General features: G+C 41.2%; 1 protein-coding gene across 1 annotated transcript in view; it reads right to left on the bottom strand.

Moving 5' to 3' along the window:
• SH3GL2 (SH3 domain containing GRB2 like 2, endophilin A1) overlaps positions 1 to 25,383 on the bottom strand; it is a 201,324-nt gene that overhangs the window by 56,472 nt on the left and 119,469 nt on the right. The window contains exon 2 of the mRNA XM_060153484.1: positions 7,120 to 7,188. Coding sequence (XP_060009467.1) covers positions 7,120 to 7,188 — 69 coding nt within the window. The remainder of the gene's footprint in view (positions 1 to 7,119; positions 7,189 to 25,383) is intronic.

The raw sequence follows: 25,383 nt of genomic DNA, 5'->3' as shown, positions 1-25,383 counted from the left end.
CCCATGGTTTGGCCAAAGTCTCCCAGGGAAGAGCCCATACAACCCCAGATCTTGTGCCCACTGAGGCAGATTCCTTCAACACTTTCAGGTACCTGATCTAGATATCAATCTAGAGAAATTTCTAGCTAAACCCTTTTGATCAGAGCATAAAATAACCTTCACTTGCAATCCACCTCTGAAAACAACTTTATCCAATATAATAATTTGCGGAATGCATTTTCAGGACATACACCAAACAGGCAAGAGCTACTAGCAAATTCATTTACTAGGATCTTACTCCTGATTTTACACTTGACAGACTTAATAAACATAACAGAACAAGGCCAGTAGAGCATCCAGTCCAAAGCCTTGATTTTTTAAATATGCCAGTCTGAACCTGGAGAAGGGAAATGAATTCTCTGAGGCCACACAACCCAAGCAGCTATCATGGGAAGAAATATAGTTCCAAAGGTCATGGATCAGACACGGTTTCCAAGGAAGAATGCTGGAGGAACCGGATCGCCCGATGACATCAGCCAGTAGGAGGCTGACCAACGTCCAACTTCTCTCCATCTCTGTCCTCTTTTTGTCCAGAACTCTTTTTGCTAAACAAAACTATACTGTGTCAGCCGTGGACAAGGTGAGGCCATCACCCGGTGAGAACCTTAAACGCTCCTTGTCAGGCTCTTGCTAGGAACACTATTTATACACCGCAACTGTCAATGTCCAACCATAAACCCTCTTATTAACAGGCCTAGTATAACTACCATGAACTAAGAAGATTTCCACTTAAATAATTTATTATAACTGGCAAGAGCTTACTCCCGTTTGAGAACAGCACAGCTTAATTCTGAACTTATGACATTGTACCTAATGATTTCCTTAATGCCCAAATTTTCCTACTGCTTGAAAACAAGTTTTGATGTGTCCCAAACGGCAACTTCCATTTTTGTGAGCACCTGAGCCTCTGTTTCTTCAACCACCCTTGTCTGGATTGGGGCACGGAGTCATTAGGGAAGGCTGTTTAGTGGAGGTGAAGCTAACTATATAAGATACAGGCATGTTTGCAGGAAATAAAAACTTATCTGTACGAAATAAGTTCTGGGTTTTTTTCCTCAAAGTAAAAGAATACGCACATATTCCTCTGGTCTTTTTACTTCAATTTTCTCATTAGCAAGATTTTAGCAACTCAATTCATTAGCAGGTTCTTCCTCCACTATCCAGTCTTGTAATTTACAACTATGAGTAGGGAGAGAAACGGCTCTCTCAACCCGCTTTACTCACTATAACATTTCCCTTCTTCATGCTAAGTCAAGGGTTGGCAAACCATGGCCGGTGGGCCAAATCTGGGCCACTGCCTGTTGTTAGATTTTTTCCTTTTTAAAAAAAAATATTTATTTATTTTTGGCTGCGCTGGGTTTTCGTTGCTGCGCGGGTTTTCTCTAGTTGCCGCGAGCGGGGCTACTCTTTGTGGCAGTGGCTTCTCTTGTTGTGCAGCACGGGCTCTAGGTGCAAGGCTTCAGTAGTTGCAGCACCTGGGCTCAACAGTTATGGCTCACGGGCTCTAGAGCACAGGCTCAGTAGTTGTGGCGCACGGGCTTAGTTGCTGCGCATCATGTGGGATCTTCCTGGACCAGGGCTCGAACCCGTGTCCCCTGCATTGGCAGGCGGATTCTTAACCACTGTGCTACCAGGGAAGCCTCCGTTGTTAGATTTTTAAATAGCTGGAACAATTCAAAAGAAGAAAACTATTTTGTTGCACATAATAACTATACAAAATGCAAATTTCAGTGTCCTTGGGTAAATTCTATTGGAACACAGCCATGCTCCTTCATTCAAATACCACTGATGCTTGCTTTTGCTCTTCAATAGCAGAGGTGAGGAGCTGCAACACAGACCACAGACGCCCTCTGGCCCACAAAGCCTAATATATTTACAGAAAAAGTTTGCTGCTCCCTGTGCTAAGGTTCTACTTTCATAAAGGCATGCCACGCTGAATCTACGGATGCCCATCATTTCACCAGCTGTCTCGGTCTTTAGAGACAAGATACAAGAGAACTGAAAGGCACCAGATTGACTAGAATGGGGCTATTGTTTTGAGGCATCTGAACATTACCCTTCCCCACTGGAAAAGGAGCAGTCACTGTTTCCTGAACACAGGAGGCAGCACAGGTGAAAAACACAGCATTCTTTGTGGACTAACAAAAGGACTGAAAGATATGACTTCACAACATCAGACACTGCATTATACCTGATGCTGTCACAGGTACACAGTAGCAGAGTTTAAGAAAAATAAAACGGACATCTTAAAATGGAGCACAGTTTGCGGGTTTAGTGATCAATACTAAACAGATGAATTAAGCACCCACTTAAATATAGGCTAACTTACAGTGGTTACGCAAAAGAGATGTTAAAATGTCATATGAAACACGAAAATCTTTCAAATTCTTAATTTTTCTGTCACTGAAATTAAGAAAATGTACCTATTAAGAATGAATGCACACCCACTTAAAGGACAGGAGCTAAAGGAGAACACCTAACTAAACAATCACAGAGACACGATGAAAACAGTATCCTGGGAAAGTCTGTCTGGCAGTGAGATACAGGCTGGTCCAATAAGGGGATGTTTTAATAGTTCCCTACTGATATGGAAGAATTAATGTACCTGTACCCAGACTGCTCTGCTTTACAGCAGTTACCTTATGTATTTGGAAAGCCTGATTAATGAACTGTGTGTTGAAAACAAAAATAAACAACACATTAGGCTGAGACTGCCCCAATGTATTTTTTTGGTTAATCTTCTTAGGCATTTACCTTCAATGACATTGGCTTGGAAACACGTTGCAACCACGTAACTGAGAAGAAGCTAGTCTTCACTAAATTTCAGGATCAGCAGAAAAATGTCTTTAAAGCTCATCTTGTTTGGGGCTCCCACCCATCCTACAGTTCCACACCAGCAAGTGAGTGTCTCAGTACCGTAATCCACAGCTTCTCTTTTACCACCACACCCATGAAGAAGACATTCACGTATATGACAGGTGCTCACGGTGCACTCGGGGATATGTGAAACTCTGAGCATGCTGGCTGGGACTTTACTCCTTTCTCTCCCATTTGGGATAGATCACCAGAATCCAAGTGAGACTGACATTATGAAAAATGACATTAGTAACAAATTACTTGCCACAAAACTCGAAGGAGATGACAACTATTGTGCTTCACACAGAATGTGGGAACCGAGGGTTTACTCTCTCTTTAAACGTGGGCAGTGATGGGGAATTCAGTAATCCCCAAGGCTCTTTATTATTTAAAAAGCTCCGACAACAGAAACTTCTTTCTTATGTTGAGTCTGAATCTATCTCCCCATAGCTTCTACTCGTTGATTCTAGCCTACCACTTGGGCTTAAACAGAAGGATCTAGCTCCTCCCCACCCAATGACTAGTTAAGTATATGGAGATAATGACCATGGACATTCTCCTATAGCGCTTCCCCCACAGGCTGCTCTGCAAACAATACATTCCCTCACTCGTATAAGGAATGACAATCTTTCCATTCTTTCTCAACATCTGCTTGCCTTAAAACTTGAGGCTGCCCCTTCAGAAAAACTCCATTCTCATTAAAATGGTCTACAGCCATGCTTTCAACTTGAGGACTCCTGGTTTCAACAGCAGGGATTTCCCATGATACTTTTCAGGCTCCTAAAAGAGACACTGTACCCCTTGGCTTGGACTTCTTTCTACATCACTCATATACACAGAAACAAGAGAAAATTTCAGGATTTAGCTCAGGTGCCCTTTCTTCTAGGAAGCCTCCACTCGTCTACCCAACCTGAGTCAGGTCTTCCATGAAAATACTCCCCAAGGCATCAAGCACCATTGTCCCATAAGACACTAATCTATGTGTCTTATTTCTTCCATCAAAACTGGAAGCTCCTGTAGGCAGGAACTGTACCTTAATCATCTTTATATTCCTGGTGCCTAGCAGGATGCCTGCCACATGGACGCATTTACAGATATTCCATGTGAATTAATGAACATACCCACACCACACACACACACACACACACACACACACAATCACTGCAGCAACTGATGTAAATTTCGAAGAAACCAGGTCCCTCAAATTCTAGTGCTTTCTCTTGATAAAAAAATCTGCATCTTTTCAAAGAAAAAAAATGCACACAATGTCTGTACCACGGTAAGAAATTTAGTCTGTGAGGAAGCTTGTAAGCAACAAATACCACTTAAAATGAACAAAGAAACAATTCCATGCAGGCACTTAGGAGGAGGACAGAAATGGTTACAGGCAGGGTTCCTGCAGCCACAACACAGCCGAAGGAGTCCACCCAGTCAGCTCCAGGACGGGAAGGCTACAAGGGCTAAGAGATGCACGTGGTAACTTTACTGTATCTCAGCAGGAGAGTGGATGCGATGGCTGATTACGGAAGCAACCTCTAGGAATACCCACTTCTCTCTCCCAGTAGTGCTGTGTGATGCAAACCTCTAATTTATCTCATTTTGTTGTCTCACTGCACCTCCGAGAACACAGTGAACAAAGGTCTCTCTGCTCTAAGTGCTTGATGAACAGGAAATTGACCATGGAAAGGTGATTCTTCTGCAGGTTTGGGAACACTGAGCTAAAATGTTTTTGTGTGTAATAAACATATAAACAGACATATTTGGAGTCTAAATCTAAAGCATGTGCTTTCCAATTACCACAGAAACCTCTACCTTTAATGTGAATTTAACATGAGTAGAGATAAGGCAAAAGATGTGTGGGATGAAGCGGAATAAACAATTTCCACACCTCACTAAAACCTAAATCTCTCAGTTTACTTCGTTATAAACCCAAATACAAAATCACAAGTGTGTTCTTCAACCAGCAAAACCTTATTACGGTAATATCTAGATTTTGAAATAAAAGCTTCAGAAACTCATTATTTTCTAGGAAACAGGAGAAATAAACCTTACCAACAGACTCAGAGGGACGTCTGTGGGTCTCTGCCTGAAGTGAAATGTTTGTAAGGTCCTCTTTTATATCAATTACTTTGCAAGACCGGCATGGATTCAAAGGCTCAATTAGTTGTTCAGTTATAAACACTGTTCTCCAAATTTCTTATTCTTTTTAATCTCATTTAAGAAATAGAAAGTTAGTTTGTCTCAGTTTAGGCAGTCGGCTACCGAGCTTATTACCTCTTGTCCTGGCAGAGGCTGAAAGCAGGACTCAAATTCTGATTCCTTAGTCCTAAATTCCTAAACACCTGCCTAATCTGTCATTAGTGACAGGGCACTGGCCACGTGGAATATTATACACTCCCTCCAGGGTGGGGATGGGAGGGAGACGTCAAAGGATAAGGCGGACGAAGGAAGACTGGGTGTAGACAGAGATTGGTGCAAATGAACAGACCCACAGGGCTGCTCATAAAGAGGGGAGTGGTCCTATGAGGACACTATGGCGAGCAGAGGAGTCAAAGCCAAGTCATTCTGAGCAGGTGTGTCGGGTTCTGGAGACTCATGAAATCTCCTATCAGTGAGGCTCCCTATTCTATCGGGGAGGTCCATCTCAAGAACTCAGCCAGAAATACCAGCTAGGTAAACACTAAACAGTCTCATTTCACAAGACTCCTGTCTCTCAGCAACTCATCTTTTATTCAGGAACTCAAATGTATTCAGTTCTCTCTCTCTCTCTCTCTTTTTTAATATTTATTTATTTATTTGGCTGCACTGGGTCTTCGTTGCAGCATGTGGGATCTTTAGTTGTAGCTTGCAGCATCTTTTAGTTGCGGCATCGGGATCTTTAGCTGCGGCACGTGGGATCTAGTTCCCTGACCACGGATTGAACCTGGGCCCCCTGCATTGGGAGCACGGAGTCTTAGCCACAGGACCACCACAGAAGTCCCTGTCCGGTTGTCTCTTGCTTGCTGTTTCCTTTACTAGAAACGCACTAGGCTCTGCTAACTTACTCATCCTTTATATCCTCACTTAAATATCAGGAAAGTCTTCCCTGACCACCCTGTGTGGGTGAGTTTCCTCTGTTCCAAGCTTCTCTAGTGCCATGTTTCGTTACCCTTGCCACACTGGTCAGTATTTGTCCAATGTCTGTCTTCCCCACTAGATTATGAATTTAATGCAGTCAGAAATCTTATCTATCCTGTTCACTACTATATCCTACATGCCTGTCTCAGAGGAGGTACAGAACAAAAATTTGTTGTATTCATCAATGAACTCTTCAGAAGAAAAACTGAAAAAGACGGGGCAGAAAGTAAAAATGTGGTTTCTGGGTATCACAGGCTTTCGCCATCCTCTCTGTTCAAGTGCAGGGTTTGTATTCCCAGATCCTTTACTCATCCACAATTTAAAATCTAAAATAATTAATTGCACAATGCAATACCCACCCTCCATCATAAGCCTATGTATCTCTTCCTATGGACAGTCTCAAAGTGAAAGAAAAGTAAAAGAGAAAATACGGCATCTGTCACAAGAAAAATAAAAAGGCTTATTTTGTTCACCACCTCCCCTCTCACTTGTTGAGAACCTGCTATCTTTTAAGGAAGAATGTTAAATGATTTATATTATTTTTAATCCTTAATAAGAGTCTCTGAAGAACGCATTTGTATTCTCCTTTTACATTTATGAAAATGGAGAAGCTCAGAGCAATATGCTGACTTGTGCAACAGGCAGTAGAAGTGGAGCTCAGGCCAAGGTCAGACCGGCTCACCACTGTGTTCACTACACATGCTGCCTCTGGCTGGCACAGTCCCCTCAGGAAAGTTCTCGAAAGCTAGAAAGTGACTCAAACTCTCCCCAAAACATTTGGTACATCATTCCCCACCTTATCCTCTTTTCGTCCCACCCCAGCACAAATCAAACACCAGCTCCATGTTGCCCCTATTTGGAAAAGTAATGATAAAATCCATTATGACATTTCACCTTCATGGAGGCTTTGTTCTTAGGATAGTAAAAAAACCCAGATACTTTACATTTTCTGTTTTAAAATATACACTAAAAGGAGAGTACTTTTAAGAATAACAAAATGTATTCTCAGGTACCAGTGGAGAACGGTTTCCCCTTTCCTTTCTCTCTTCTCCACTTAGTATGCTGGGCAATTTTATGTCAAGGGAACTCTGAGTGATGAAGACTCACCCTTTCCATCTCTTTGAAGTCATCATCTAGCTTGGTTCCTTCAGCTCCTCCAACTTTCTCACTCACTTTCTGTAGAAAATAACCCAAAAAAGGAATTATAAATAAAATTTCTTTTAAACACGTGTCACAAGTTTTAAGCACTTTGACAAACATCATCTAATACAATCTCATAACTATTCTCTGATGTAGGTGGGCCGTCCCATTTTCACAGGAGACAGCTTTGGCTCAGCGGATATGAACAACTTACCAAAATCCATGCATCTGGTAGGTACTGAAGCAAGAATTCAAACTTGTATCTTCTGATTTCAACCCTAGTGCTCTTTCTAGTATATAAATCATCACACAACTATCAAATCACTAACGTTTTCGTTTTGAAAGTTCCTAGGGAAAACAGCATCATACAATAATCATTTCCCTCTGATAATGGATCTAAAATGCTACCTAGGTAGAAAATTGCTACATCTTCAACCTATTCCTCAATGGGCTGTTGAACAGATAATCACAAGCATCTATCAAACTGGTATGAAAAATATCAGCCTAGCTGATCTTCAGATCTTATAAATCTCCCTGGAGCTGTCTACATCCTTATATACATAAGATAAACTATGTGGAAAGATGCTGAGGGTACTTCTTTGCTACCCAATCAATTCCCATTATCATACATTTTATTTTCATCAATTTACATATGCCAATGGTCATTTTCCACATGTAGAATTCATGTTCATTAAAAGATTAGATATTCTATTCTGTTTTGAAATAAAGACTCAAATTAAGTCTAATAAAAATTATGAAGGGATCACAAGGAAGATACTTAAATTTCATCAAAGACAGGAAATATTAAATGCTAATGACACCAGAATTTCATTCCTCTTAAAATAACCGTAAAGGTAGTTAGATGCTTTTTACTAAGATGTCACTGTGCTACATAAAGTTATCATACACAGATACTGAAGTAGAATTTTCCATTTCCTTTAATAGCCACTGTGTTGAGGGTCTTTGCAGAGGATCCCCACCATGGCCAGACCTGCAGCAACCTCAGTAACAACTTGGGTCATCCAAGTGAGCTTGGGTTACCTCCTTCTAAAAGGGTCCTGGGATACGTGGCTCCATCTTTCTGGCCGTGGGAGCTCTGATATCCCCTTATAGGGGGCTGAGGTATAGTCCTTACACGCTCTTTCTTTAACTCCTGCATTCTGCCATCAGGAAAACCTTTAGAAGAGATCACGCTTGGGAAAAACCAAGAGTCTGAATTCTGTCACCACTCTGGCCCAGATTTCACCTCAGCAGCACTAACAGGAGGAATATGCTATGATGGAAGGGCATGGAATGGACTGCCATGGTACACAGAGTTGTTATGAAAATAAATGGCATAGTAAATATAAAAACCGGTGCGTGAACCTACAAGACATGCAATATATCCTAGTTCTGTTCTCTTACCGGTAAACTGTATATCTGATTAAATACCCTGGTCTTTCCCATCTGTTTATTTAACTGTTGTTTCATACTTTGAGAAGAATCTAGCAATTTTCATTAACATAATACAATGTTAGGCAGATAAAGGTCAATGATTAAAAATGAAATGTTAGTAAAAACAATATTCACATCTTTAATTTGTATAACTGGTACTTTCACTTGTAATTTATCATCCAGTATGCATACCGTAAGAACTATGTAGAGCAGACATTATTCCTATGTTGCAGATGAGAAAACTGAGGCTTGAGTAAATTAAACTGCCTGTCCATGGTAGGGATCTTTAGCTAGGAAGAGGCGGAACCAGGACCTGGAAGGCAATTTTCCCAAGTAAACCCTAGGTGGCTTTGCATTTGCACCACAGCACTAAAGAGCTGTCCGTGGTGCTGGCCACTTCTGCCTGAAGTTCCTTTAGATTCAAAGGGCCAGATGGCCAGAGTTAGATTCACTGCTTTAAGCTTCGGTCCTTGACATCAGCACTCTCACTTAACCTGTATCCTAGGTGATGATGGCTATCAACTATTTCAACAGTCTGCACAGATCCAGGTTTTGTGTAGCATCACTATCACCAAATCTAAAAAGCCTGTCTCAACTGTGATCTGGCCCAGAAGTCAGCTTCTTTACCTACTCTCTTAAAGATGTTTACCAACCCAGAAATGGGGACGGGAAGGCCTTAGGATTCAGTTTAGAACCTCCTAGTGGAATTCCAAGTGCCAGTAACTTAACCTGCATGTTGAGGTTTAAGTTATAGAAAAAGGGATAGAAGGGGACTTAAAGGTTATTAATATCGAATTTTCCCTATCACCAATTTTACTATGAGTTTTACACTGATTCCCTCCCTTTCACTTTGCTCAGTGATGGCAGTTTTAGCTCATACTTAAGCCCCTCTTGTGTCTTATTCTTGAAGTATGTGGTTTTCTGTTAAATTTGGGCTGGGAAACTCTAATCTTGGTGAACTCCTGCACAATAAAGAAATATAAGCTACACAACCCCGACTCAACTGTCTCAGTTCTACCTGTCTGTTTTCGATGTCACGGAACTCACTATATCACAAGGCCCCATTTTAGTTGAAGAGGATCATTATAGATATACCCCTCCCATGACCCATGAATGAGATATTTAATTTTCATTTGCAAAACTGTCACAAAAACCAAGCAGCTGAGAAATGTCTCCATTTACGGTAACATTAGAGAATCCTGGTAACCTTGGGTTAATCACATTTTGGCCATCTCTAAGTCATAAAATATGACCTTCGTCAAAAGCACAAGGGCTTATATAATACTTTCAATCCCATATTGCTCAACTGAGAGTAATTTTAATTTCCTCCCATTTTGCATCCATCAACAGGTTAGCACCACAATTGCTGGCTCTATATCAAATGGGATCACACTGGCCATTAGTAATTTAGAACTAGTCCTGGTAACTCACATGGAGGACAACTCATCAGTCCACTGGCTTTAACTATTTGGCTTAAGTACTGAGGGGGAGGCAGGGGAAGGCAGGAAGACAGAGAGGAAGGGAGAAAGAGAAAATATGAATCTTTCCATTCTCCACAAAAGCTGACATTTGAGCTGCTCTGAGATAAACAGTTCACCAAATATACTGAATGAAGCTAACAGGTAGATACTGGTCCTGGTCTGATTATTTGGTTGATATAAATTTTCTTATCTAATTAGATTCACGGAAAAAGAAGAGTATTCAAAATGACATCCACATTGTTCTCTGGGCTATTTTTTTCCCCAAGTCACAAAGGATCTAAACATATCAAGGCATTGAATTAAACAATGTGTTAAATAACAATCTTCTCGCTCCTAAGGAGTATACCAAACATTTTCTCCTCCTGTTCTTTACATAACGTTACTAAAACTTCTATTGCCTTTGTGTATAAGAGTCACGGTGAGGAAGACAGGCTCTCTGAGCTCATTTGGCCAACGATGAGTTTTGTTTTCCTCACCTAGCACCATTTATTTAAGAATAGTTTTGCCCTACTATTTTCCAGTGAGGTGGTTCCTAAAACCAAGATTTCATAGAATTGAATGATTTCCGATGCTGTTTAGTATACTTTAGCTAATATGCTTGCTTTTTGAGAAATTGATCCCCTATTTAAATAAATACCAGCAAAAGTTATGTGAATCAAACAAAACAGTATAAATGAGTCGATATGCCCACCTGTACTGTCTAAAAACAACTCTTCTGTTCAAAATCTTCAATTGTACCCATGCAGCACAACACTGAGAGCTTATACTCTTCTTTTTTTTTTGCGGTACGCGGGCCTCTCACTGTTGTGGCCTCTCCCGTTGCGGAGCACAGGCTCCGGACGCGCAGGCTCAGCGGCCATGGCTCACGGGGCCCAGCCGCTCCACGGCATGTGGGATCTTCCCGGACCGGGGCACGAACCCGTGTCCCCTGCATCGGCAGGCGGACTCTCAACCACTGCGCCACCAGGGAAGGCCTGAGAGCTTATACTTTTAATCTTATTTTCTATTACACTCTCCATATATTCTGTATTCCAACCAAACCAAAAATCTCACCTTCTTCTTATTCTTCATTGTATTCCTCACAACACATACTCAGGAAAGATTTGTGGACTGAAGTACAGTGTAGTTTTGTAAATGTTAATGTTAAGATGACTGAAAGGAGGCATAAAGTAAGGCAAACAAGACTGATTACCTCACTCAGGGATAGTTTTTCTCTTCAAAAAAAGAAAATAAATAATATAATCAACTCACGTTTTAAATTGTCTTAATTCTGAGTCTGCAGTAGTGTTGTCTCATGCTATTTTTTTCTATATGCCAAATAAGAAAAATGTCAAGGGAATCAGCAGCAGGAGACAGCTTAAATAAATGACCACTGTTCCCAGCCCAAAGGATGCCTCCCGCGTTCCAACAATGACTCATCCTCTCCCACATTAACTGTCAACTCCAGGCAAAAGACACTCCATTCTCTAGTGGCAGCTCTGATTCTTCCCTGCATTGCATTTCAATCAAACACTGAAGATCCAACTACCATATCTCCAGCTACTTTTTAGAAAGGCCTCCTTGAAAATCACATCAGTGAAATTCAATAGACTTAAGACCAAATTGATTCATACGTCACTGCCTAATGTCCCTGCAAAGTTATTTACTGCAAAGTTATTTACTGCCTAATGTCCCTGTTTTTGTTTAGCTTTGTCTCATCATTCATTATACAAAGCCAGGTTTCCTTAGCATCCACCAAATATGCTGTGTTAATTCCTTCTGCCTTGTATCTGGATCTATTTCTCTTTTCTTATTTTCAAATCCTACCAATTCTCTAAGTTGTTCACCCAGATTTCACCTTCTCCATCTTCATCTTGATTGCCCTAGATGGAAGTTACTAGATTTCCTGTGAACTCTTAATGAAACACATCATCTGCTGGACTCCCTGGAACTAGCTACTTGATGAGTAAAATTGCTGAGAACTTCTGCTCGTCTTATTGTAGGATGCAAAAGGTGGGAATCATGTCACATGCTTCTTTGTCTGAAAACATCTGAGACTGCAGCACCTAACACAGTGTTTGCAGAGCAGACAATTATCAGTTGAAGAAAAAATGTATCTCAATGAATTATTCTAAGACAAAAATAAATTGAAGGAGGACCCTTCACTATGAGTGAGCACTGGTTCTCAGTCTTCTTTCTGAGACTCTTACCTCCCCTGTAAAGTGTCATATCTTCTTCGCTGTCAACAGGCAAAAAAACAGAAAATTCAAAATATTGTTTTCCCAATATTTGTAGAAAGGCATCACCTATGATAATAAATAAAAGAAGCCCATACTCTGAATCTTAATGAAAGTTCTTTAATTATTATTCATTGGTTAGGTCCTAAAAATTAAACGGTAATACTTGATGACATACCCAATATTCAGAAGGAAACAGAAAAGTCAAAATTACAGCAGTATTTTCTTGGTATCTGGCTAAATACAAGTAGATCTTGTTTTTCCAGATGGTGGTATTTCCATGTATGAAAGGCAGGGTGGATAACACTTTATGGGATATAGGTTTCACACTAGTTTTTCTTAGCTGTCATTAAATTGGAATGCTTAAATGCCATGATATTTTGAAAGTGAATTTCAAAAAATATATATTTATTTTTCCCGTCAAGAAATGTTGTATTCTTTCTTAGAAAATGAGTAAAGGCATTTTCATCTATCTAAATTGAGTTAATCGAGCTAACTGTGCTATTTCTCACTATATTGAAGAAAAATAGAAAGGTTCCTAAAAATCTAAAAACTAGTGATCCCCCCCCCGCCCCCGCCCCAAGAATTCAATAGAATGGCGAATGATTTTCTTGGAATGTCTGGAGTCACAAACTTTAACGTGAGTTTAGGTGAGCTAAGCTTTTGGCCTTTCCCCTAGCTTTCAGCCTATCTTGCTTCTTGTCAAATACTATATAGAAAATGCAGAAATTAATTTACATGATGTTCTCTGAGCTTCTGGTGTGGTTCACTGGAGTTAAAAGCAGTAACTTTCTAAGCCCTGTTTCCCTAAAGTGAGAACCTCCCATGGACTATGTGGCTAATTACTTACACACACCCCTCAAAGGGAGTTGGTAGGAGAGGTATCATGCAAGTTTCAGTCCCTCCCTGGAAACATAGTTTATACTATCACCTACAGTTTCATTCACAAGTGATCCTATTTCTGTCCTTCAGAAAGAAAAAAAAAGTTTTAAGTATATAAAATGTGCAGAATAAAAAACCAATAACCACTTCTGTATTTTTCAACTCCCCCAAATAATCTAGTTCCTCATCAGATAAGGGGTAATTTAGCAAGGGGGATTCACAGAGTGGGAGAGTATTTCCATAAAGTTTCCCATCCCTGGCAATAGGGGAAAAAAATACACATTTTCATAGTCTACTGCAATAAGCCACCCAAAATGAACAAAACATAAAAAGACAGTGTCTGCTAAAAATAGACACGAAGACTTGGGGCTAGAATTATGTCACACGGTATTTTTTTTAATTCTATTTAAAGCTCAGTCATAAAATCCCTTGAGAAAAAAAGGAGAATTCAAAAGGAGAAAAAAAAGGTACCAGTAGTTCATTTGGGATTTCAGTCCTGGTTAATGAATAGCCTAGAACCTAATGCCTGATGACTCAGCCGATAAGGCAAGGGGAAGCAGTACCAGACCTTCAATTGTTAAGAGAAACTGCTGGGAAGCCCTTTTGTGTGTGTGTGAACTGAAATCACAAACTTCCCTGGACCTCTGTTTCCTCATCCACGAAATGGGGCAGGGGTAGGGTGTGGTTAGATAACCAGGAGAGTTCTAAGATGTCTTCCAATTTAAAATTTGATGTCTATTTGTATTATGGTTAATTTGATGAGTCAATTTAGCTAGGCTATAGTACCCGGTTATTCAATCAAACACTAATCTAGCTGTTGCTATGAAGATATTCTGTAGATGTGTTAATTCCACAATCAGTTGAGTTTAACTAAATAAGATTATCCTTGAAAATGTGGGTGGGTTGCATCCAACCAACTGAAAGGCCTTAAGAACAAAAGTGAGGTTCCCTGGAGGAAGAAGAAATTCTGCCCCCATATCTTACTGTTTCTGTTTCTCCGAAGAACCCTAACTGATGCAATTTCTACCTGCTGGAGTGCTGTTTATAGTACATCAAAGGTAGATAACAATTGGGAAAGGAAGGAGAAGAGAAAATACCACGCAAAGTGTTTGAAGAGAAAATGCTATGGAACTCTCCCCCTTCCCACCCCCAGATTCTCAGATTAGAGTTATTTTGATGCAAATCTCCTTCTAAAATTAAAAAAAAAAAAGACAATAAATCATCTTTAGTAGGAGATGCCCATAAAAAGTAGAGTAACTGACAGTTGCTGGGTCTCAGCTGCAGGGCAGGCAGCTCAGAATATGCTCCATTTCTATCACTAACGCTTGGACAGCCTCCATCCATCCATTCAAGGTAGGTACCTCACCTTTGCAGAAAGCAAACATCAAGGACAAACTGCAAGCCAATGGGTATTTGAAGACACTTGAGAGACTTCCTGCAAGTATTTCACGCATCCACACTCAGCTCTCTATATAGCATTTTACATCACCAAATGTGGCAGCCAAGCTCTATCCTGAGAAAAATCCTCCTTTCTTCCTAAGCCAAAGAAAGCTAGCACCATGCTCTTAGCTGTAGTAAGCCTTACCTTAAATAACAATAAAGAGAAGATATGAAGAGACCTCAGAGATAGTCATGAAAGTGGATGGACAACCACTTGGCATTCAATAAAGAGACACCACCTTATACAGAAAAATCACTGACGTGCTAATAGAGGGATTCAATTGGGAACACAGAATAACACAAAACTCAGAAAGATGGATCCCTGTCTGAGATATCAAGTTTGATAACTCATACCTACAGAAATTCCATCATCTGAACCAAAAATGTTAAAAGCACCTTAGTGACAAGGCAGATACAGATACAGATTTCATTTATAATCTGGGCAGAATTTCCTGAATGCTAAGCATCTCGTCACCACCTAAGAAGACTAAGCCCTGACGGGTGCACCACTCTGCTTCTACCTCAAGCTTCAAGGTCTGCTGCCTGCACTGCAGCCGACTGTGGAGATTCACACCTGGTAGGCTCATGCTGAAGTTGGAGAAGGAGACGTGGAGGAAGCTCCCCTCCCCGACAATCATACAAATTCCTGGTTTGCTTTTTACCCGTTATTTCTACTATTAGAACTTCGAGTGTCCTCTGCCCCTGCAGGGTATATTTCACAGGCAAGCCTGCTGCAACAGCTAGAGCATGTGTTCAGAGTAATGTCACTGCATCCCACATCATCTAAGAGTTAATTTGCCCCCTTCTTTCCCAATACGCTTTTAAGGTGTGGAAAGAAACTACTCACTTCACTGTCCCATTTCCTATTGCCTCAGTCAATTCTGTACCAATAGTTATATTTCTCACACACACACAAACACTTATATAAACACAAACATATATGTGGGAAGTATTTGGCATTCCTCCAGGCTTAGAGTTGCTCAGAGTTATACATTAAATTGGGGACAGGGTCTAAATACAATTCCAGCACTCCAAACTGGCACTACTGGCTTCCTTTCCTTTCAAGTTTCCGCCCAGTGCTTTTCAACCAACCATGTGGGAGACTTGCTCTTGAATGAGTTGACTGATTGCAAAGCTCTGATAAAAATATGCCAAAAAATAAACTATGGAAAGGACACAAGAAAGAATACTGTCTTTTTAATTCTTCTCAGGCTTACTGATGTGCTAATGTCCGCTAGGGAGTGGTGGACACAGGGACCCTGAGAAGGCTGTCCTCTTATTTGTTCAATTGGGACACGAGAGAAGAGATGGAGGAATATTTGGAAGGGACTGACTTAAGAAGAGGCTGGGCATCTCTTTTCATGACAGGGAAATGTGAAGCCAAATATGTATCAAGAAGACACTTCCTAAAGTCACTTCCCTAAAGCTCTGGGGTGTAGGGAAAAGAAAAATGAATTAAAAATTTTAACAACTTTAGTGTGATATAATTTGCATGCCACAAAATTCACTCATTTAAAATATACAATTCAATGACTGTTAGTATATTTACAGAGCTGTGTGATCATCACCATAATCTAATTTTTGAACAGTTTCATCACACCAAAAAGAAATCTGGTACACATTAGCAGTCAGCCTCAACTCCATTCAAGGCCCCACCCCCTGGCAGCCACTAATCTACTTTCTGTCTCTATGGAAATATCTGTTTTGGATATTTCATAGAAATGGAATTATATAATGACGTGGTCTTTTGTTTCTGGCTTCTTTCAGTTAGCATCACGTTTTCAAGGTTCATCCCTGTGTGGCAGGTATTAGTACCTCCTTCCTTTTATGGTTGCATAATATTTCATTGGATAAATATACCCTATTTTCTTTGTCCATCCATAAGGTGATGGGCATTTTGTGTTATTTTCTAGGTTGATAACCTTGGGCAAATCATTTTACCTCCCAAGTTTTCTGACATGTGGATAATTCAAAGCTGTCATAATTCATGACATAATTCATAACTGTCACAGGACAGTTATGAAGATTATATAAGATGACTGAGTAGGTGCTTTGTTGACTGTAAAGCACTTCACCAATGCAAAGGATTAGTGTCGTTACTCTATAAGAACCACCACGTGACTCTGTTACCTAAAAGTAACACAGTGACATCACAGACGTGGTGACTGTAAGGTTGAGACTTCCAAAATATGTCTACCCAGGACTAACTTGTGGTAGAAGGAAGACACAGACACTTCCCAAAATCCAGGCCAAATAAAGGCTTGAAGGCCATTAATACATACGGCATCGACCCAGATGAGGAACTTTAAAGAGCAAAATGGTGTTCTTGCGGGCACTCGTTACCAGTTAAAGATGAACTGGAGATTTACATTTCAGAATGCAATGCTATACTGAGAACCCATTTTTCAGAAGTGACCTCTTTAAGTTTTCTTATCAAATCAACTCACGTAGCCAGAGTTCTGTGTTATAGCAGTTCATGGAGTTAGCAAGTAGAGGTTAAGTAGGAGAATGTGAGAGGAACGTGAATACATTCATGAGGGCATGCAGTATGTTCTTTTCTTTGGGGGGGTTGGGGTTTTTCTGGCAAAATAAGGGATTCCAATTCTAATTTGAGGTGACGTTGCAGGAAGGAGGGAGTCTGGTCACCCCTCAGAATAGAAGCACTGCAGGAGTAAAACTGTGTTTTTGTTGGGACTACATCATCCCATGGGTACCTGTGTGTGCTGGAGGGTAGGGAGAGGAGCAGGGGTGGGGAGCACTGAGGACGACGTGGGGTTGAGATAAACAGATACGTTATGGTCAGACAGCCAGGTCATACCAGACATAGGACTGAAACCCAGGTCCCTTGATTCCCATACTCAATAAAAATCCTGTTTTCCAGGCTTCCCTGGTGGCACAGTGGTTGAGAGTCTGCATGCCGATGTAGGGGACATGGGTTCGTGCCCCAGTCTGGGAAGATCCCACATGCTGCGGAGCGGCTGGGCCCGTGAGCCATGGCCGCTGAGCCTGCGCGTCCGGAGCCTGTGCTCTGCAACGGGAGAGGCCACGACAGTGAGAGGCCCACATACCAAAAAAAAAAAAAAAAAGAAAGAAAAATCCTGTTTTCCGGGAGAGAGTCTACTTGGGTTAGCGGTAATCAATAGATACGAATCTGCAACATCAGAGGATAGTTTAATGTACGAAAGTTCTTTAAAAAATTTAACTTGCTTTCCGTAACTGTCTATATTGCTAAAAATCATTGCTAAGCATTTTCTTGGTAACTAACAAGACTTGATTAATATCAGTTAGGTTTTACTGTCCTTCAATAATAAATCTGTAACTCTCTTCCTGTGCCTATGTACCTACTGTGATCAAATCGTCACTAGGTCACCTGTACCTTCCCCTGTAAAGATGTCCAAATTCCTCTGTGCTCCCACAGCCCTGGTGACACTGAGCAAGACACTGTAGGGCCTTCCCAAGGACAGACTCCCCACCCCTCATATCCCCCACCTGCCTCTTGTTTGTAGAAAAGCTTTAGTCTCCTAGGCTTTCCCCGAGTTCCAAAGAACACATTTAATCAGAAAAGTGAGAAAATGCAGAAACAAAGGAAAACAGTCAAGCAAGACAAAATAAGAATAGGTTAGTCAAGAACCTTTAGTTCTTCCTCAGGGGCTACAGATAATGTCCTTAGCCATGTCCTTGAATTGTTTTGCAGATACTAAAACCTCCACCAGGTGGAAGAAGCTAACTACATGATGACCATGAGCAGGTAGCCCCCAGACCAGCTGGAGCCTGAGGACTGATTAATGCTGATCCCTGTGACCTCACAGGATTACCTCACCACCCACCAATCAGAGAACTGTGCACGAGCTGATCAGGTGCCCCATGATCCACTCCCTCGCTCTGTCTTTAAAAACCCTTCCCTAAAAGCCATTGGGGAATTCAGGTCTGTTGAGCATAAGCTGCCCAGTCTCCTTAGCTGGCCCAGCAATAAACACTGTATTTCCTTCACCACAAGCTGGTGTCAGCAGCTCGGCTTTGCTGCACGTCGGGCGAGTGGACCCAAGTTTGGTTCGGTAACACTGGGTCGAACTCTATCCAGCACTCGTTAGGTTGTATTTTGTACTATCATCATCTACTTGAATGCCTCTCCAACGTTTCAGAGTTCCTAGAAGGCAGTGATCTTGGTCTTGTTCATCTCTGTTTCCTAGTGCTCAGCACTGCCCTGGCACAGGGTTGGCCTGCAGTGTATGTCAGTACACCAACCCATGCACTAATTTGGCCTGCTTATTTTTTTCCTATTTCAGTTCTATTTGGTATCATTCCCCTGAACAATCATGGTACTTATCTTTTCTTCCTTCCCTCAAAATACCCCTCTACTGGTGGCAAAGTCTGATGGCAAGAAGTGGATATGGATACAGGATAATCAGCAGCAGCTCTGGACACATTCTCCAACAGTACCTTAAACAGTTTTTAAAAAATTATTATTAAGATAATATGCTGGCATGACTGCTGATAAGACTACGATGAAAATAAGAAAGGAGAGTAAAAGGAAGAGTTGGCCTATTCCATACCCATTTAAAACACTGGTGATTAGACAGAAGTGGTGCCTTTTTTATATGCTTGTTGCCTGCCACAGCATCTCCACCACCACCACCATGTAACTTTCTAACCTCTATCATTCATTTGCAAAGTATTTACTGAATGTTTTTTGTTTTTTGTTTTTTTTTGCGGTACGCGGGCCTCTCACTGGTGCGGCCTCTCCCATTGCGGAGCACAGGCTCCGGACGCGCAGGCTCAGCGGCCATGGCTCACGGGCCCAGCCGCTCCGCGGCACATGGGATCCTCCCAGACCGGGGCACGAACCCACGTCCCCCGCATCGGCAGGCGGACTCTCAACCACTGCGCCACCAGGGAAGCCCTGAATGCTTTTTATTTGTCAGGCAAGGAAGAGACCAGGAGGAGGATGTGCAAAGGTAAGCATGGCTCCCGGGGTAAGCATGGCTCCTCCAAGAGCTCAGCATGAATGAAGATTAGAGAGGGAAGGAAAAGGCACCCAAGATGATGTTGGAGATGCTGGCAGGGGTCAGACACTGCAGGCCTTTTTGGGCCAAATGAAGGCCTTCATCCTAAGAGTGATGAGCGTAAAAGGAGAGGATTTATAATTTTAAAACCTTTTGCTAGATATACTTAGTGCAAAGCAGCTCAGTCAAATGAGAGCTGGGCATCACAAAAGGATGCTGCTTTAGGAAAAGGTTTCATCCCTGCTGGGAGGGCTACACAACATTTTGCTTTCATTTGCAAGACCACAGAATCGTGATTGTCACAAATCTGGCAGGCACAAGAGAACATATGGCTTCTTTCTGAAAGAAGTCTTGCCTGCATCAAATCCCAAATATGCTAATAAAAACATCCTGCTCTCTAAGGGGGCTTAGAGAACACAATTTTGTTGTTGTTGTTGTCCTCTTGTTTTGGTTTTGTTTCCCTTTTCTACACTCTGCATGAAAACCCACAGTGGGACTTAATTTTCTGGAATCTAAAAGAAATGTTCCCAATGAGTTATTTTATAGTTTCCTGTAAACTGTGTTTCTCTGGAGTGAATTACCTTCTGCTCTTACATAATACTTCCTAACGCAGAGCATGCTCAACCTGTCATTTAGAGCTCAGGAGCATATCTTGAACACAGCAGAAGGTTTTCGACATCACTACTACTAGAGGAGAAAGTTATCCTGTGAAGTATCTTTTTAAAAAATGAAGGGGAAGTCTCTTTCAATTGAATTACTCTGGTGCATTTTCTCTACTATTTAAATATGGGTGCCTTTCTTTTATTCTCATAATGAATTACTTTCACTCAAAAAGGTATGATCAACATGTCAAGGCAGAAGCTGGATTTTAAGCACCAGGAGAAACAGGTTCCCGAAGAAAACTTAAGAGGAAGACTATTTTCACAGAGAAATCTGGTACATGATTTCAAACTCTAAAATGTAAATACCCATCTGTACACAGCTCAGCTTTTAAAAAGCTCACCTTCTGCCCTATTTGTTGTGGATACTTATGAATAAGTAAAATGTAAAAATATAATTAAAGCTCCTTTCATGCTCCCTGTGCCCCCCCTCTGCTTCCGCCACCCCCACAGTACCACTCTCCTTCCCAACGGCAGTTTTGTTCTTTTACTGTCTATGCGTCTGTCTTAGTTTGGAGCTTCCCCAAACAGAGCCTGGCTCATGCATGAAGTGGCAGCAGTTTATTTGCATGGTGGTCCCGGCAAGCAGAATGAGGGGGCAGGAAGAGTGGGGCAGAGAAAGGCAAAGCCCAGAAAAGTGCGTTCTGGAGCTGGTTACCACACTCCAGAATTGGGTAATGTGGCTTGCTCCTGCACTGGTCCCAGTGAGGAACCATGTGGAACACACCTCAGTACCGTTCCTTGGATGAAGCTGGGGCAGTCATCTGATTCATGTTTCCACTGGTTGAAGGCTGCCTCCAGATAGGTCAGGCAATACCCAGAAAAAGCTAAAATTCCAAGACATAGAAGAAACTCCTGGGGCAGAAAGGCTGGAGGAAGGATGCTGGAACTATCCACCAGGCTATGCTGAGGGAATATGACTCTAGACACACAGAGCATATGTTTACCAGGGGGTAGCAAATTTTTAGTAAAGTGGCAAGCAGAACTAGGTTAGGACTTGACGGTCAGTGCTATAGACAGTGTTTTCATCCTCCCAAAATTCATATGTTGACATTTTAACTTCCAATGTTATAGTATTAGGAGGTGGGGCCCTTGGTAGGTGAATAGATCATAAGGGAGGAGTCCTCATGAATAAGATTAGTGCCCTTATAAAAGAGACCCCAGACAGCACCTTCTGCCATGTGGGGAAACAGTGAGAAGATGATAATCTATGAACTAGGAAGAGGATCCTCAACAGACACCAAATCTTAGACTGCCAGCCTCCAGAACTATGATAAATAAATTTCTGTTGTTTATAAATTACTCAGTCTATGGTATTTTGTTACAGCAGGCTTATAAGATAATCAGATACATTCTATGCCTCATACTTTTTTTTTAAATTAAAGCACACTCTCCCTATTATACAGTAAACTTTCTTTCAGAGCTCCAAGCTTCCCTTGGAGTGTCTATCTGACCTGCTACGGAGAAAAGCCATAGCTTGCTTGCTTTTTGTTTGTTTTTACAATCATTTGAAAATATAAACATCATTCTTAGCTAGTGAGTTGTTCTAACATAGGCCATGGGTCAGATTTGGCCCACAGATCATGGTATGCTGAAACCTGTGCTATAAAATCTGTAAACAGTGTAAAGGTTTACTTTCTGTTTTTAGCATATATAAATGGTATCATACTGCACCCATTCTTCCATAACTCGTCACACATCAAACCTACAGATGTCGCTGTAGGTAGAGGCAGACGATTCACTTGAACTGCTGTACAGTGTTCCTCTGTAAGACTACATAAAAGTTTATTTTTTTAGTGATGTATCCTTGGGTCGTTTTATGCTTTTCACTATTACAAACAGTACAGCAATAAGCATCCCTCTGTGAGTGTCTCCCGCTGCATGAGTAGGAGTTTTCTCTAGGATATGTGCCCTGAAGTGAAATTACTGTGTCATAAGGTACACACGATACATGAATCTTCAGTTTATTTCATTACTGCCACATTACTCTCCCAAGAAGTTGTACCAATTTATAGCCCCCCTTCAGTGTACCAAAATTCCCATTTCTCCACATCTTCCTCAATATTTAGTTCTGTCAGACTTCTTAATTTTTGCAAATCTGATAGTTATGGATGTATATTACAATACTGCTTTCAATTTCCATATTCCTGATTACTAGGGAAGGTGAACATCCTTTCACACTAACTGATCTTCTGGGATACCTATTCTATGGGCTGCCTGTGCATATCATGTACCTATTTTTTTGTTTTTTTGGTTGCCACTGATGTTTGCTCTGCTATTGGGTTGTCTTTTCTTACTCACGTGCCACGTGGTAGTTCTTTATCCTCCTTTTATTTTGGAAGTTCTGACTGGCTATGACTGGCCTAGGTCAGCAGAGTGTAGACCTACTTCCACACCCAGCAGAGCTCCCAAGTACTCAAAAGCCCCATTGTATACATCACCCACTCTGAGTAAAAATAAACACATCACTTGAAAAATATGGTATTCATCCACTCATTCATCCAGGGACATTTACTGAGTACTTCCTATGACGTTAATGGTATTAGCAACAGAGAGAGACATAAAGATATAAGAAACCACAACCTAAGAAGCACATTCAACTACAAGGGATTAATCGCCAGATGAGTTAAATATCACTTAGCCTACAGCAAAGCCTTGAAAAAAATCAGGAAAAGAGGAGGTGATGGAAGCTCTAATCTGGGTAGATTAGCCAAGAACAGACAAGACAGCCAAGAACAGGGTTCTATCTCTCCCCAGCTCCTAGTCTAGGGCTATGGTTTCATCTGAGAGAGGCAGGCTAGGCTGCCAGTGTCTCCCATTCCTCCACTCCTAACCCTCCAATGCAGAAGCACAAATCTGGGCAGGTGCTGCTGAGAGGACTACATCCTCTTCCCCGACTCCTTTTCTACTTGCAGGGCAGGGCTTGGCTCCAGGAGCAACAGGCTGAGAACATTAGGGCTCCAATCACCAAGTGAGCAATCCTAGCTCACTCATCAGGCAAAGATTCCACACTGAGAGAAGCAAGCTAAAAAACCATGCAATGCCTGCTTGTAGAGAGGGGCTGTCACTCAGGGAGAAGTGGGCTACTGTTCCCGTCCAAAGATCTGATGTAATGGCACAGAGGTTCTGCCCAGGAGAAGAGGGAAGCCCTAATGACAGAGAGCTCTAGGATGCTGCCTGAATCGACTGTTTTTTGGGGGGACACAGCAGGGAGAAGTTCATGCCTAAGGATACTGTCAAAAACAATGGAGATTCCGGTGGCAAGCAAATAATTACATGCGCCTAGTAGCTTCAAGATGTAAGTATCATGATGTATCATACGTATTACAAAATGATGGACCAGCCATAAATTTAACAAAGCCTAAGAGACATCCAAGAAGAGTGCTCCTGGGATCACACTCATCCCTGAGGGTCCTAAAGAGGGAGAACATATCCTAGGCTGTACCCACTCAGGAGTAACCAGAGTGGGACTTGGGGCAGTCATGAAAACTCCCCAAGTCATACATAGATCCATCAGCAAAATGTGGAAGCCTTACTGACTTAAAAGGTTTAAGCAAAACCTTTGACCAAAACACTGGCTAAACAATAAGCCACTCTAACCTAGAAGGAAGTCAGGAAGTTGGGCTTAAAAATAAAATCATATTTATCCCTTGCGGTCTGGAAGACGTTGTGCCTAGCCAGTGCTGAACCCTCCCTGGAGACACTGGAGAGAAGACCTCTGAACTACTGGACCCTGGCTAAAAATGGGTAGAAACTGTAAACTCCCTGAAGTGTGAAAGCAGTCTACAAACCACACACACACATCTAAGTAGCTAGGGCGGCTTAAGCACAAACTGTGATCAATAAATGGTTGATAAAGACCCACAGAAAACCCTTAAGAATTCAGGCCAAAAATAAAAACAAGAAAAAAAAATCCTAAGCAAGAACGTCATAGAGGACGTAATGTGGGGAAAAACAGACTTCACAGAATTAGTCCAGCCAAGTCACTAAACAGATAAATAAATGACCTAACACCAACTTCAACAAACTTCCTCCAAAAAGGAAGGGGAAAGGAGTGTCAGTATTCAGAGGTGCTACCATATTTTACCTAAAATGTGCAGTTTTCAACAAAAAAATTATGAAACACCCAAAAAACAGAAAAAAACAAAACCCAGAAAAGTTTGACCCATACACAGGCAAAAAAACAGGCAATAGAAACTTACAGGTGCCCAGAAGTTAACAAGACTTGAAAGCAGCCATTTTAAGTATATTCAGAGAACAAAAGGAAGCCAAGCTTACAGAAGTGAAGGAAGGTTTGATGACAATGTCTTGTCAAACAGAGAATATCAACAAAATGATAGAAAATACAACAAAGAACCCCATGGAAACTCTGGAGTTAAAAAGTACAGTAACTGAAATGAAGAATTCAGTACAGTGGCTCTGCAGATTTGAACTGGAAACTTATTAACAGATGAATAGAGACTATATAATCCAAAGAAAAGAAAGAAAAAAGAAGAAAAAAATAAAAAGAGCTTCAGAAAGGTTGGACACCATTAACTGTAGAACATACGCACACTGAAAGTACCAGAAGGAAAGGAGAGAGAATGGAACAGAAATATATTCAAAGAAATAATGGCTGAGAATGTTCCAAATTTGATTTTTAAAAAACATACTAATCTATATTTCTAAGAAGCTCTATGAACTCCAAGTAGGATGAATTCAAAGAGAACCACACCCAAACTCATCAAAATGTTGAAAGCCAAAGATATATTGTTGAAATCAACCAGAGGAAAACAACTTGTTCCACTGTGGAACATAAAATTAACAGCTGACTTCTCATCAAAAACAATGGAGGCCAGAGCGCTTAAAGAAAAATCAGGAAAAGACATATAAGTTTTGACTGTGGGAGAGAGAAAATCCCAGAAAATACATTTGGAAAGGGTCTTCGTAGGTAGCAGAAATCCTCCGGCAAAGAGAGGAAGAATGCAGAATTACCTCAGGAAGGTAGTGCTGAGAGAAAATATGCAGAGAATACTGATCTCAGGTGTTAAAAGATATTACCTAAAACCTACCTTTTCATTACAGTCAATTTTTTAAAAAACTCTCATCTATGTGATTTGAAAGTTTATGAGAAGTT

The sequence above is a fragment of the Lagenorhynchus albirostris genome, chromosome 7 (assembly GCF_949774975.1).
Source record: "Lagenorhynchus albirostris chromosome 7, mLagAlb1.1, whole genome shotgun sequence".
NCBI classification, from domain to species: Eukaryota; Metazoa; Chordata; class Mammalia; order Artiodactyla; family Delphinidae; genus Lagenorhynchus; species Lagenorhynchus albirostris.
Note: the sequence above shows the minus strand (reverse complement) of the source record. Positions and strands in the feature narration are given on the sequence as shown.